This window comes from Plecotus auritus, assembly GCF_963455305.1.
Source record: "Plecotus auritus genome assembly, chromosome: 9".
Taxonomy (NCBI): domain Eukaryota; kingdom Metazoa; phylum Chordata; class Mammalia; order Chiroptera; family Vespertilionidae; genus Plecotus; species Plecotus auritus.
Genome location: NC_137783.1, coordinates 111,621,848 through 111,636,821, shown reverse-complemented (window position 1 = coordinate 111,636,821; position 14,974 = coordinate 111,621,848). Strand labels below are relative to the sequence as shown.

At 45.5% G+C, this 14,974-nt stretch overlaps 1 protein-coding gene across 11 annotated transcripts in view; it reads right to left on the bottom strand.

Annotated features, from left to right (window-relative positions):
* CLPB (ClpB family mitochondrial disaggregase) overlaps positions 1–14,974 on the bottom strand; it is a 177,428-nt gene that overhangs the window by 48,459 nt on the left and 113,995 nt on the right. For all 11 annotated transcript variants that reach the window (XR_013961662.1, XM_080688674.1, XM_080688678.1 and 8 more), the window contains one exon: positions 4,850–4,947. Coding sequence is in view for 10 of the 11 variants with exons in the window: in XM_080688674.1 (XP_080544800.1) it covers positions 4,850–4,947 (98 nt within the window). In the remaining variant the exon portion in view is untranslated. The remainder of the gene's footprint in view (positions 1–4,849; positions 4,948–14,974) is intronic.

Here is a 14,974-nt window from a genome sequence, read left to right as displayed (position 1 = left end):
CTTGAATGGGGGCCCCAGGGAGCACTGCATCCCAAGCTACCCCTGAAGCAAATGAAAAAATATAGACATAGGAAATGTGCTTGTGCTTCTGTCACTGGGATATGCAAATAAAATATATATGATAGGTCTATCTGCCTAATATTCCTGCCAATTCATTCTCTGGGTGTGATTAAAATGAGCAATAAATTCCTCGTGAGTCTCGGTGGAGTGAGGATCTGGGAGTAAAGATGCAGGCTGGCACCAGCACGTCCCCCTCAGCTGAATATTCATCATGGAATAGCTCCCCATATTTTTGTTTTATCTGCCATCATGTGCACAGAGATATATTTCTACCTCTCCTTCGTCACTTAGTTAAGACATGAAAATGGTCTAAGCTTTAAGTATTAAACTCTCCATCTAGTGCAGGGGTGGGGAACCTTTATTCTGCCAAGGACTATTTGGATATTTATAACATAATTTGCGGGCCATACAAAATTATTAACTTAAAAATTAGCCTGCTATATTTGGTCAAACATTTAACTTACCCCTAATGCCTGGCAGGGCCAGACCAAATGATTTTGCAGGCTGGATGTTCCCGACCCCTGATCTAGTGAGATCACAGGCTACCTTCTCTAGGAAGCCTGACCTGCTCATTCTGCCTGGAGGAGACCCATGCTTTCTTGGAGCCCCACAAAATCTGTGTAGATCCCTCCCCTAAGGCAAAAGTCAGTCTGTGGGTATCAGAGCTGGGAGTACTCGCATCTCCCCATCCTCCTCTCTCACATGGCCCCCTCAGGGGACAGGAGCTAGGCTTCATCTACCTCTGCATCTTCTTGGAGGTCCCAAGGAGGCCAAGAGAACGGAGTAAACTAACAGTGAGGAGTAACTCATTTGGGCCAATTAAGGTAACAGAAATTTTAGATAAGCAACACCTTTTGAAAGGCAGAGTAAAAAAAAAATTAGGCTAATGGATAATTTTAAAATAGGAAAAACATCAAGAAATAACATTAAGTGAAAAAAGCAGATCCCAAATGAGAAACTAGATCATAACTCAAACACCTTGAGAGTCAAGTAGAAAATATAAATGTTTGACAGACAAGCCCATACAATAGGGAATGGGAAGGCCTGTGGCTAGAGAGTCCACACTCCAACCTCTAAAGCATTACATTCACATTTTAAAAAATTCTAGCTGGCAAAATAAAATATGGCTGCCACTTTGAGATCCCTGGTATATACAAAAAGCCCACCTATATAAATATATATAGGTATGGTCCAGAAAAGGTAAATATAGTATCATAAGAGGAAATCTCTTATTTATATCTCAATAGTTATTTTTAACAACTTGATTTTCTGTAAATCACCTGCTTGCTTTCTTTCAGCTTCAATTTCCCATCTGTAAAATGGAATACTTAGAGCTGCTTCATATGTTTGTTATAGGGTTAGAAAAAATATATATTAGAGCACCTGGCATAGTGCCTGGATACATTATATAAATGGTACCTACTATTATTATAAATAATTAAAAATATTAATAGTGGTTACAAATAGGTAGAAGGACTAGAATGCTTTTAATTGAAATTTAGCTAGTTGACATCTCTTCCTTGGTCTCCCAGGCAGGATTAGAGGCAACCTCTGGGTTTTCAGTGGTGTCATGGTTCGCTTGCCTGTCTCCTTATCAGACTGTGAGCTCCTTCAGTGTTTCACCATCTGTCTTCTTCCCACATAGCCCAGAGCTTGGCACACAGATGTCATTTATAAATATGTACTGAATTATTTAATTCTCTTATTTTACCTTCCTAATTTTATACAATGGGACAGATAGCTTTTATAATTACAAATTTTCTGTAAGGAGCACATATTTGACTGCACAGTGGTAGGTGAAGGTGGAAGAGGCTGAGCTGGGTGGCAAAGGACACTGGATGGATAGAAGAGGAGTAAGATAAGGTCACAGTGGTGGTAATTCATGTTTAGACAAAGAGCCAGGAGATGCGGTCTTAGGCTGGAGCCTCAGCACCCTCCAGGCCTGAGTCATTATGTTACAAATATAGGGCCTCAGGAGCAGATGCTGCTCTCTTACTGGCAGAGGGAGACAGAACCCAGGTCTAAAGCAGTGCTCTTTCCCAGACACTGCCTCATAATTTTGAAGAGGTAGTTTTTGCAGCTTGGAGGAAAAAAACAGAGCAGAAAGAATGGGTGACCATGCTAAGCAACTGAGAAAAAGACAATGATGCTGACATCCAGAGAGAGCTGAGGGGTAGTTCAGCTAGTTAGGATTTGATGGGAGAGCAGAGCAATCAGGTGGAAATGTTGAGCGGACAGCTGGACATTCCAGATGTAGGAAGTCCAGACCGGATGAAGGGATCAAGTACAGAGAGGTGACAAAAAACAGTCTTCCAGTTGAGAGGCTGCAGAAGCCGAGGGCTGGCTCTAAGTGGTTGTCTAGCCTCTATTGGCGGCCTCTTGTACTGTACAACAGCTCTGTTAGGGAGCTCCTCTTTGCAGCTGCCACCCATTAAGCTTGCTCTGTCCTAGCTTTGCCAATGAATGAATCTCCACCCCTTCCACCCACAGCCGTTCCCATGCCTACGTGCAATCTCTCTTCAGGGCCAGATGACTCTATTGCCTTCAGCCTTTTTTAGGGCAGTTCCTCTCGCCCCCTTACTGCCCTCCTTGCAGAGACTCTAAGAACTCAGTCTACTCCTAGTGTCTACAGTTGCTTTCTGTGGTCCAGAAGGGTCTGATTGGCAGAGGAACACAAGTGCCATTTGTTAACTGCCTTGTGGCCAACATCAAGCCATTTCTTGGGCAGCCAAATTCTGTTAAGAGTCCCTCAGCAGCTCTAACCCCTCCACATATGCTGGCACCAAGAAGCCTATTCTCTTGCCTTACATGACCAGACCAGAGCCTGACCTATACCACATCACCTGAAAAAATCATTTGTATTCTTAGCCAAGTGCAGTGCTTGCTCTCAGGAGACAATTAGGCCTGAAAGGGGAAATTATGACTGGGATGCAGTCCCCAAGGTTATCTGAAACATGCTTAGGGATTTCCTTAAGGCACACGGGAAAGCTGACCTGACTTCAAGGGCTGCTCCTAGGGGTGGGGAATCTGAACAAAGGGAGGGAAGCGTTTGCTCTATGGAATTTTTGCTCTTTGCTGGTCCCAAGTGCCCCTTGGAATGTGCTGTGAAAGCCAGTCCACCTTCCTAACTCCTCCCCTTCTCTGGAGGGAACATTGCAAGATGGTTACTAAGGATTCCAAGGAGACAAGCTGTGGTTAATGCTGGTTACCAAGTATTTCCAGTTCTCCCCCTTCTAGGCACATGATAAGTTCACTCTTGGTCTCCTTGTTTCCTTATGATTGGGCAGGAACATGGGATTAGTATGCCCAATGAGTTGTGAGTGGAAGTAGAGGGTCCTGCTTTCGGACTGTGCATTTAACTGCAGTGCAAGATCTTCCAGAAAATTCTTTTCCCATGCACTCAGCATCGTTCCACAGGATGACTGCTCTGCACTCGGGTCCCCGAGTGCCTGTAATGAGCAGAGCACACACATCCTCACTCCCCCTCCCCACGACCCAAAATGAACATGCAGTGTGAGGCAAAAATAAATCTTTGTTCTTTTAGACAACTGAAATTTGGGGTTGTTACAATAGCATAATATGTTTATCCTGACCGGCACAGAGACAATCATATATTGAATGGAACTTTAGAAACAATTTAGTCCAATGTTTTCATTTCACAGAGATAAATCAAGCTTCAGTGAGGGAAAGTGCTAGCCCAAGGTCACCCAGTCATTAAGTGATGGAGCTGGGATCACAGCCTACATCCTGTCTGTTTCAGTGCAGTGACCTAAGTGCTTTTTCTCAAGACAGAGAGTATTTGCCACTAGGTGGGACATGCTACACTGAATCATCTCAGGGCACTTCAGCCACTTTGCCAACAAGAGACTCCATGATGCTGGAAAGAGCATAAGACAGAGTCAGGAACCAGGTCTTCCAGTTCCAGTCCTGTCACTAAACTTACTTTGTCCGAGTCTATTAGTTTCAGTTTTGATGCTAACTTACTCTGGGACCAAAGGCAAGCCACACATCGCACCCCTGGGCTCCAATTTATCTGTAAGTAAAATGACTCATTTGATTTCAGAGATTTAAAATGTTTGCCCCACAGCAGAGCCTCCAAGGAGGCTGCTCAGGAGGGGATGAACAGGCCAGGAAAGGAATAGGTCTGCCTCTCCTTAAACCAGAACAGCTCTATTTTCCTCTGACTTATTTGGTTCGGCTTTGGTATGATTTCCCATCACTGGACTTAATGATTTCTGAGGTCCCTGCCAACCCTGAGATTTGTGATTCCAGTTCTTGGATTGTGCCAAGTAGTTCCTGAGCTACAGTTCGGTGGCTGGGAGGAGTCTTTAGGGAGTTTGAAAGTTTGGGTGAGGGGATGAAATTAAGATGAAGGTTTGGGGGGAGGTCTCAGACTGTCTACGGTACTCTGGAGTGTGTGTGAAGAGGAGGGGTCAGAGAATGGTTCTAGAGTGGTGATAGGAAAGATCGCCTGATGAGGCTATAGAATACATGAGGCCTGGGCTGAAGAGTTTGTCTCACTAGCTCCCCACCTGTGAAGAGGAGCTAGGAAGTCCAGCATCTCAAAAATTAAATTTGATGGTTAATCCTCAGAAGCAAAAAGTGGCTCAGGCAAAAAGTGGTTCATGACAGGAACAGTTTCCTATTCTTGATGAGACTAGGGGTTGGATTTGTTTGCAACAGACAATAATCACCTAAGGGGAAGTGTGAAGCCTGACCTAATTTAATGAGTGAAAGATTAAATGCCTCACAGAGTGCCCACAGGCCTTCTCCTTTCTCTGAGACTTACCTTGGCCTCAGAAGTCCTTAGAAGCTTCATCACTTCCCCTTCTCGGGCATAGTCCAAGGGTGTGTGTCCCATTTCATTCCTCTGTAGGGGATTGGCTCCTGACAGGAGGAGAAAGAGGTCGTCAGGGGCGGTCAGAGGCTCTGTGAGCAAGGCTCTGTGAGCAATCAGGGGGATTGGACCCTGATTTTATTGTCAGGAATGCCTGTGGAAATGTAGAGCAACAAAAACTTAAGAGGCTGTAGAATGGTGGGAAGAACATGTCAAGCTACTCTGAGAGGAGAGTTCTTAGCCCTTTCTGACCAGAGGTCAGAGTATTGGGGCTCCCACATGTACAGAAACATACTACACATACTACCACACTTACAGATGTGTTACATGCACACAGGTGTGCTGTGCACATACAAATACACCAGCTGAATATGCCAACAAATGTACCAAACATATAGATTACTTTAACCCAATGGCCTTAGTCATTAAAATACTCCCATTATGTCCTAGCTGGGTAGCTCAGTTGGTTAGAGCTCTGGTCAGGATTCATACAAGAAGCAACCAATGAATGCATAAATAAGTGAAACAAAACAATGTTTCTCTCTAAAAATCAATAAATAAAATACTCCTGTTATCCAACTCATTTGTATACAGATGAATATTCATTCACAAAAATTATATAAAAGGGTTCCTTTCTAAAGCACAGAATGTCCCAAATAACAATGAAAAGGCTCCCTTCTTTCTGCTCTCTGCTCCCCCTTTTTTTAAAAACGTTTTACTTTTTAAGTTGTACTTATTTTATATTTTATTGATTTTTAGAGAGAGAAAGAGAGAGGGATAAAGAGATAGAAACCTTGATGAGATGCCCAAGCCGGTTTGGCTCAGAAAAGAGAGCATCAGGCTGCAGACTGAAGGGTCCCAGGTTCGATTCCGGTCAAGGGCACATACCTAGATTGTAGGCTCAATCCCTGCCCCTCCTGGTCAAGATGCATGCGGGAGGCAGACAATTGATGTCTCTTCCCACATTGAGGTTTCTCTGTGTTTCCCCACCTCCCTCCAACTCTCTCTAAAAATCAATGGGAAAATCCTCGGGTGAGGATTTAAAAAAAAAAGAAACTTCCATGAGATGAGAGAGAAACATCAACGATCCCCACTGGGGATGGAGCCTAAAACCCGGGCCTGACTGGAAATCGAACCAATGACGTCTTGGTTCCTGGGTCGATGCTCAACAGGGGAGCCACACCAGCTGGTGGGCCCCCTCTCTCTCTTAATGCTCTTTTTTCTCTGGCATTTTCTGCCTGCCAGAGTCAGCAGAGTCCTTTGGAAGGGCGTGGCCATCCCCAGCAGCCTGGCTGTGCCAGCCCAGGTTCAGTTCGAGGCTCTTACCAATACTAGTTGTTGTTGAGTATATGCTTATATGCAAGCTTCCCTCCAATCATTAGTTCCTGTGATTTGGAGACAAAGAACTTTAAGTATGACAAAAAGAAGCAGCTTGCCTGGGGTCATACATTTACCTTCTCCCTCTTTTAAGTGCCAGCAGCTGTCGAGCCTATATACAGTTTACTGTGTGCAAGGCTTGGCAGTTATGGAGGAAAGGCTACTCCACCCCCAGGCTGTCAGAATCTCTTCCAAAGCCCAGGTCTGAGCACCTTACTCTCCTCTTCAAAAACTGTCCATTCCATTCAATTTGGCAAACTTTAAATGAGTGGGGCTTGGGACACAGAAGAATCACTGGTCCTGCTCCAAAGGCACTCCTCTCAAGGCAGGAAGAGAGAAACATGAGAGGAAAGCTGTGCCTTGAACACAGCAGATGGTCAAGAACTATGTGTTAAACAGAACATTCCTTGATCTTTCTTGCTAGGGAAGTAGTGTCTAAGAAGTAAAGAAAGGTTAAGACACAGTCTCTGCCATAAGAATGTAACTGGCTGGCTGGGGACACTAAATACACAGGTAAGGCTGTCAGTGTGTCCTGCCACTGTTTGTTAAAAATCAGCATTTCTCAATCCCAGACTGTGGAAAGATTTATATCATAACTAGAGGCCCGGTGCACGAAATTTGTGCATGGGGGGGGGGTGGTCCCTCAGCCTGGCCTGCACCCTCTCCAATCCAGAACCACTGGCTCCTAACTGCCTGCCTGCCTGCCTGCCTGATTGCCCCTAACCGCCTCTGCCTTGCCTCTAACTGCTTGCTCTCTCATGCCAGCCTGATCTCGCCCCTAACTGCTTGCTCCCCTGCTGGCCTGATCTTGCCCCTAACTGCTTGCTCCCCTGCTGGCCTGATTGCCCCTAAGTGCCTCTGCCTCAGCCCCGGCTACCGTGGCTTTGTCTGGAAAAAAGTCGGACGTCTGGAAGACATCCGGTCGATCCGGTCTAATTAGCATATTACCCTTTTATTAGTATAGATATAAACCCATTCCTATAGAAGCTCTCTGCTTCTTAAAAACTTATGTACTTATTAGCAAAAGCAAACATCTTCAGTGGCTTTTCACTGCTTACAGGATAAAGTACAGCCTTCCTAGTAAGGAGGGTGTTTTTGGCAGCTTCAAGGGGAGCTCTGTCACTAGATATGGGCTGGAATGGAAGGGTGATGAGAGAGAGACTGAGAAGGGAAAGACAAGAGGAACAAAGAGAAGAGAAATGGAAAAGGGGAAAAAATGGGAAAGAGAAGGGGAGAGGGAAAAGAAAGACAAAGTGAGAGAGAAAGACAGTGGGAGAACTGAGGGTGAGATTAACCACTTCAAACAAGTGCTGTCAGTGATCTATATTTGCTTACAGAATGAAAAATGTGTGCCATAAACATTGGCCACTGAGTAATTTCTAGTAGGAGCTGTGTCACTTCTCATAAAGAATGGGATGGAGACAGGTAGGACATCCCTGCACCTGGGCCAACCAGCACAGAGATGCCTTTTAAAGCAGTGCTGGGCCTATCTCTAGACCAGGAAGCTCTCAGTCAGGATCCACCCCAGCCACTTCTGAGAGGGGAAGCCAGTAGAGTTTCCCCAAGGTTCTGGAGCCTCAAGGTAGCACGTCTGCTCCCACTTTAGAAAGGCTGAGGCAGGGGCACCATGGGTAATGTCCATCTAATATTAACCCCCAGCCCCCACACTCTTGCTCTGATGTTCTGACTTGACTAATTGCTGTAATAATTGATAGAACCTGACTTCTACAACTGATCGATTTCACCTTCACGACCAACGGCCACAAACCATTACACTCCAATAAATAACCATGTTGGGCCTCACCCGCCTGCCCTCTCCGGGGGCATCAGGATGGCCCGTGCCCTGGCCTGACCTCCCCTTGCCTCCCACCCAGGGCCTCTCCAGGCTGAGCAGCTGGTCTAGAGGGTCAGGCCTCTGGGAGCAAGTGAGAGGGCTGGATGGAGGTGGGGAGTGCTAATCGCAGGCCATCCGTCACCTCCCACTGGCTGTCTGGGGTTGGGGCCAACACCTGGAGCACCCCAGGCAGTGTAGTGCAAGACCCCTCCCCTCCTCTCCCTGCTCCAGATTAGTGTGTCCCAGCTTATAATATTTGATAAATAGCAGACTGGCTTCTTGGCAGCACTGCTGCGGCTGCGCTGCCCGCTACAGCTGTAGAAGGTCACTCATTGGGGAAATATGTTTCTGTCAGTGGTATTGAAAAAAGTTTAGTGGAGTGACAGGCCTCAATTTTTCAAATTTTATTAACTCCATCCTCTTAACCATTTGTCTTGAATTCCTTCAGATTCTGGGGGATCTGTCAATAGGGCTTGAGCCAGGAAAGTAGGGTGTGGTGTGGGTGCTCATGGGTCCTGGTTGGTAGGGTGACTGGTTTGGGTCTCATCACCCAGGGCAGGTTAAGGCAGTGGAAACTGTGTTGGTGAGAGAGAAGGCGTGGCCCACTGGGGCCCAGGAAGCCCAGTGCTCTTGTCCGGCACAGCACCTGCCTTTGATTTGACACAATCACAGACTTCCCAAGAGGAAAAAGACATTAATAGTGAGCTCTCCGAGCTCCCTAAGAAGTGACTCCCCTCTACTACATCCAGAACAGGTGGTCACCTGGCTTCCCTGAACGTGCCCAGAACCAAGTCCCAAGCTCATGGCCCTTCAAGAACTTTACCCACTAAGCTAAGAGTATATCCTTTTCAATATGAGCCCCAACCTCTCTCTCCAACCCCACTCCCACCCTGGTCTTCCTGTAAATACCTGTTCATTTTTTTTAATTTTTTTTATTTTATTGATATTTTTACAGAGAGGAAGGGAGAGGGATAGAAAGCTAGAAACATCGATGAGAGAGAAACATCGATCAGCTGCCTCCTGCACACCCCCCACTGGGGATATGCCCGCAACCAAGGTACATGCCCTTGACCGGAATCGAACCCGGGACCCCCCAGTCCACAGGCCGACGCTCTATCCACTGAGCCAAACCGGTTTCGGCTACCTGTTCATTTTTTAAGACCCAGTTAGGTTTCTCCTCCAGGAAAGTTTCCTTGTCTTCCCTACCACCCCATCCTTTGTGCTTCCATGGGCCCTTCTACTTCTATCTTACTGCACTAATCATGCTGTGTTAAAATCGTCTGTCTGTAAGCAAGACTTGGAGCTCTTAAAAGTTAGGGACCATGTCTGATCCACTGCTTATCCTTGCTACCCAGCACTTAACAGGATTCAGTTACATTTACCAAACCAATGGGCTTTTTATAGGTGTTATCTTCTGAGCCCACACACAACATGGCTGTTCTTTCTGCCCCAGAAGAGCCTTCTGACTGCAAGTGTGTGACCATGCCAAAATCCCTAGTCTCTTTACTGGTCCTAGATACCTCTCTGCCTGGGTGGCAGATTAGGTCAGGTTCCAGGGGTGGGCAAACTTTTTGACTCGAGGGCCACAATGGGTTCTTAAACTGGACCGGAGGGCCGGAACAAAAGCATGGAGTGTTTGTGTGAACTAATATAAATTCAAAGTAAAGGAGCGAAGGGGAAAGCAAGAGAACCCTCCGCTCTTTCGGCTCCGCGGGCCGGATAGAACAGCCGAACGGGCGGATCCGGCCCGCAGGCCGTAGTTTGCCCATGGCTGGGTTAGACTCTAACATTCTTGATGCTCTGTGGATGGGAAGTGGTGGGAGAGAGAGGCCCACTTGCCCTTCCTGGCAAGAGTGATGAAATTTGGGGGGGAGGGAGGAAGGGGAAGGTTTCACATCTTCTCATTGCTAAGCTGGGGGCCGAGAGGAGGAGGAGGCCTGCTATTCCCTCCTCCTTTGACACTACCCTGTCCAGGCCCTCTGTCTACCTCTGTGAATATCAAAGATGACAATCTGTATAAGAGGCTTTAAAAAACACACAACAGAAACTGCCTTATACAAATATCTTAGGCTATTATTATCAATAATATTGAATGCTCACCCCCCACAGCTTTGTCAGCTCCTTCCACTCCAGTCCTAATGCAGTCTCCATGACTCACCCTGCCCCTACATGCAGCTGGCTCCAGCCCTATAAAAGAGCACTGGGCAGGGAGCCGGTGGGGTAGGGGGTCACTACTCCCTGGCTGTGTGATCTAGGGTACTTGCTTCTCTTCTCTGGTGGTAATGATTGCTGCCCTGCCCACCTCTAGGGGTTTTCTTTGGACCGAAGAAGATAAAAAGCTCAAAAATGATTGACAAAAAGGATTGTATGGGCTGTACAATGTCCTTTGTAATCATCCCCTCTCCCTTTCTATTTTGACTGCTAGCTCCTTTTCCACCTTCATCCTGATTTTCACTACTTCAACAGTCTGCTTACCATCTCCAATTAGATGTTTTTATTGAATATAAGAAAAATCTTTCTATGATTAGAGGTACAGAGCCAGCTATTCTTTTTGGTTGTGAACTCTCATCAAGGAAGCAGTCAGAGTCAATAACCCACCACATCAGAGAAGCCACGCACCTGCCCTGTCCCCACACTGTTGTTTGGGCTACCCCTCCTGCCTGGAACCCTATCTCCTGTCTCCTGATTACGTATTCTTCAAGGGTTCCTCTCTGAGAAGCCTCCCCCACGCCTTCAGCTCTCAGTGTTCTCCATTTGTCCCTGGGCTCCTGTTGTCCTTCCTGTTACTTCCCTTTCCTGGGAATTCATCCCCGTTCACAATCTTTACGTTAGCTCCTCAGGTCAGAGATGGACCAATTTCCCTCTGTATTTCCAGAGTCTGAAGGTGAGAGAGAAGAGCCCTGACCACAATGCTGCAAGAAGCACAGCAGAAGTGGGAATAGAGCCCGGTGTCCTGATGGTTTATCCTGAACTTTTATTATAGACCACACCACTGAGCATTCTTAGCATACGTACACACAGGTGCATGTGCACCTGTACCAAGTCATGCCTCATAGTAACCAATAACCTTTACTGGGCACTTTATGTGCCATACCCTGTGCCAACTACTTCCATGCATTTAATTCTTAATTTGGTGAACAAAGCAGGGAAAGTATTATTTTTTCCACTTTACAGATGATTTAACTGAGTCTGGTGAAAAGAAATGGGCTAACATTTGCTGGGTATAAGTGTCTGAATTATTCATCAAACAAAGACTCTGAGAAAATAGAGGCTCAGAGACCTAAAATAATTTGCCCACTGTCACACAGCAAATAAGTAGCAAAGCTGAGATTTAAAGCAGGAATTTATTATACTATTCTTTTTGTAAATGTTTGGAATTTTACATAATAAAAAGTTGTTTGCTTTTTTAAAAAAAGCGAGGTCTGGCTTTCCACTACATAATGCTATCTTCCAAAGGCTTAATGATTCTAAAAGAGGGGAAAATAATCTTAATCTTCCAGGGTGCTCAGATGCTCCAAGGCCAAGATAGGGGGGTTTCTAGAGGTAAGTTTGGGATAGACAGTAGAAAGGGTACAAAATGGAACGCCTTTTCCTCCCATCAGAGCTTCCCTATCTGGGGCCAGGTGAATTGTGACCCACATATACAGAACTCTCAGAAAGTCATCCAAAGTCCTAACTCTCCAATGGACATAGTAGGGTAGGATCAATTGCCTTCAGGTAGGTGGATTTCTAAAGTTCATGAAACAGAGAGCTACTGCCTCCTGGCTGGATCCAGTCATTCCATAAAAACCCACTGCGGCTGGGCCAGGAGCTGAACACACTGTGGAATCAGACTGGTTCTTGCTCTTGAGCAGAGCCCAGACTGGTGGGAAACAGACAGGGATAAACAATGACAATACAGTGTGATGTAGGGGGACAAGAAGATAAGGATGATGACCCACCACCACCATAAGAGAGCCACACATTGTGTAGTTGAGGAGATGGGAAATCATAGCATTACCTGGAGAAGAACAGAAGCAAGCACTAAGATAAAAAGACTGAGGAAGGGAAGGTTAAAGACCAAGGTCACAGAGACTGTGGAAGAGCATAAACTAGAACCCAGGCCTTCCAGTCTAGGGCTCTTCCCATCCATCTGCACTGTCCTGGGCCCCCCTTCCGAGCTTTCAGTTCCAGTGCTGACCTGAAGGACTGGGCTACACTGTGCTATTACTGTTCTCTTCAGCAGTGCCAAACTCCCCTTTGCCCACCATTCAGACCCTACATTCTGCAAAGCCCAGCTCTAATTTCCATACCTTTAAGTTTTCCTAGAACACACCTGTCTATATGGATCAATTCCTCCTTTGAACCACTAAAGCACATATCTGATCACACACTTTTCATACACATGTGTCTTATCTCCAGAATCAGAGTGTTACTAAAGATGCTTTGTGAATGCCTAGAAAAGGAAATGGTGATGATGACTAGGCATCTAGATGGTTTAATGGAAACCAAGTCATGCCAGACTAAACTCATTCCCTTTGTTTATTAAGATTACCTAGCTCAATCAGGTGCAGTTAGGGCAAATGTGGACTTCACCAGATATTTGATGGGATGTCTCAGGACAACCCTGAAAACACAATGGAGAAAGGTGAGCTGGATGCTAGGACAGTGTGAAGGGTAAGTGACTAGTGGACTAAGCAGACCTGGGGCCAGGGTAGGGAGCAGGTGGAGGAACAGCAGGGGGAGTAGCAGCAGTGGCAGTGGGGTGTAGTGACTGACAGACCAGAGGTTATCTGGAAGGAAGTTTCCAGTGGCAACAAATACGCTTGGTCCTGTTCAGCTTGTTTATCCCTGACACAGATTTTCACAGTGATGTTCTGTTCATCAGATCTGCAGATATCAGATTAAGGTGGGAAGGGTACCAAGTACAACTGTTGGAAGATAGACATTAAAAGCTGAAACCAATGAGATGAAAATTAATAGAGATAAATGGGTTTTGGAAGAGAGACAAAGTGAAGATTGTTTTGGGAAGAGTGATCAAGATAGAAAAGAGTTTAGAGCCATGTGAGAACAATGGCTTAAAGAACTGGAGCTGCAGGCTGGAGAAAAGATAGCTCAGAACATGACTGCATTTTCAGGTACTTGAAAGGCCAATGGAATGTGGAATAGGGATTAGATTCATTCTACATTACGCTCAATGATAAAATTAAGACCCTTGGAGGCAGATTTTGGCTGAATATAAGAAATTTCTAACCATGAGAACATCCAAAGATAGCAGCTGAGCAACCTCAGGAACAAATGCATTCCCCAGCACTGAGTGGATGGTCACTTGGTAGGTCTGCTACTTACACATCAGTTTACAGAGGTTTTCCAAGATTGTTAATTTGTGTTTGTTTCAAAGATACCTTTTGAGATCCCGCTATGCATCTGGTACCGTGCTAGGAGCTAGGGATTCAAAAGCAAATAAGAAGACACTGTTCCTGCTCTCAAGGAGCTCCTGATCCTGCTGGGAGGAGATGGAAAAGTTTATTTCAAGGCCTGTACCTTGATTACAGGCCTCAGCACATAGAAGGTTGGCTTCAGTTTAGGTTAAAGCATTCCTATGGAAATTCAAACACATATTTGGCTACTAAAGGCCATAAGGAGTTTAATCAAAGCCAAATTACTAGTTTAAACCAACTATTGGCTGTGGGGATAGAAGTGTACACTGAAACACAGTTTGTGATTTTTTTGTGCATGCTATTTTGCTCTCTCTGAATTTGGTCTTTGGCTGGGACTTGTAAGACAATCTGTAGGTACATAAACAAGTGGCTGTGGTGTCAGGGTGAAGTGATTTAGCCAGCAGGGCTACCCAACTCTCCATTTCTTACCCACCCTATGGGGACTGCTTCAGCACAGACATAAACATGCTCCTGCCGTTACCTTATTGCACTCGTCACATGGGGAGGCTAGAAGGCTTGATTCAGGGATATGATTGGATTTTAAATCCCAGTCTCACAGGATTTTAATTACTGGTCTGGGGCAGCAGGGATAGGCGCTGGCTGCCTTTGGATGGAGGAGGTCGATACGCCACTCCACAACATATTGAGCCACAATGCCTGCAGACTCTATTGCTCTATTTAATCATCTTTTGCAAAATTTACAGTGGAACAGGAGAGATCAATACGGAATTTATCACATTCTCTTGTAAATATGAGCCAGGAAAGAGTTCCAGGCAGTTTGTTACTGAGTGGGAGGGAACATGTCTGTGTACAGCTGGGCATTAGGAGATGAGACAAAATCCATTTTTCTTGGCATAAGCTACAGATGCTCAGCCAGTTCCCCTTAAGCCTAAAGTCAAGTTCAATGGAAGAACACGGATTCACTCATTCATTCATTCAATCAACCAACCAACATTCTGGAGCACCTGTTTTATGCTAGATCCTGTGTAGGCTCTGGGGATACCGACTGGAATTCTGCTCTTAAATTCTGCTCAAAGTCACAGATATACCATGATAGCTCCACTACTTACTAGTTGTGGAACTTGGGCAAGTTACTTAATAGCCTAGTGTGCATTTGTTTATAGGTAAAAAGAGTATCAAACTCAGAGTCATTTTAAGTATTAAAAGACACAAAAGCTTTAGTGCGGAGCTTGATACATATAGTAAGAACTCAATAAATGATAGCTATTGTTATTTTTACTATATTTGCCATTATTAAGCATTCCTTCCTACAGTGTCTCACCAATGGTATATGTGTAAAAATGAGGTACTGAGCAGAGAGCCTGCCACCTCATCTAGCAGACAGAAAGGAGACTGGGGTGGCATTCCCAAGTTAGAGACCTGGCTAGGGCTACTGGCAACAGAATCAGAGAAGCAGGGGGGTAGAGGGTGTGTAAGGAGGAGATA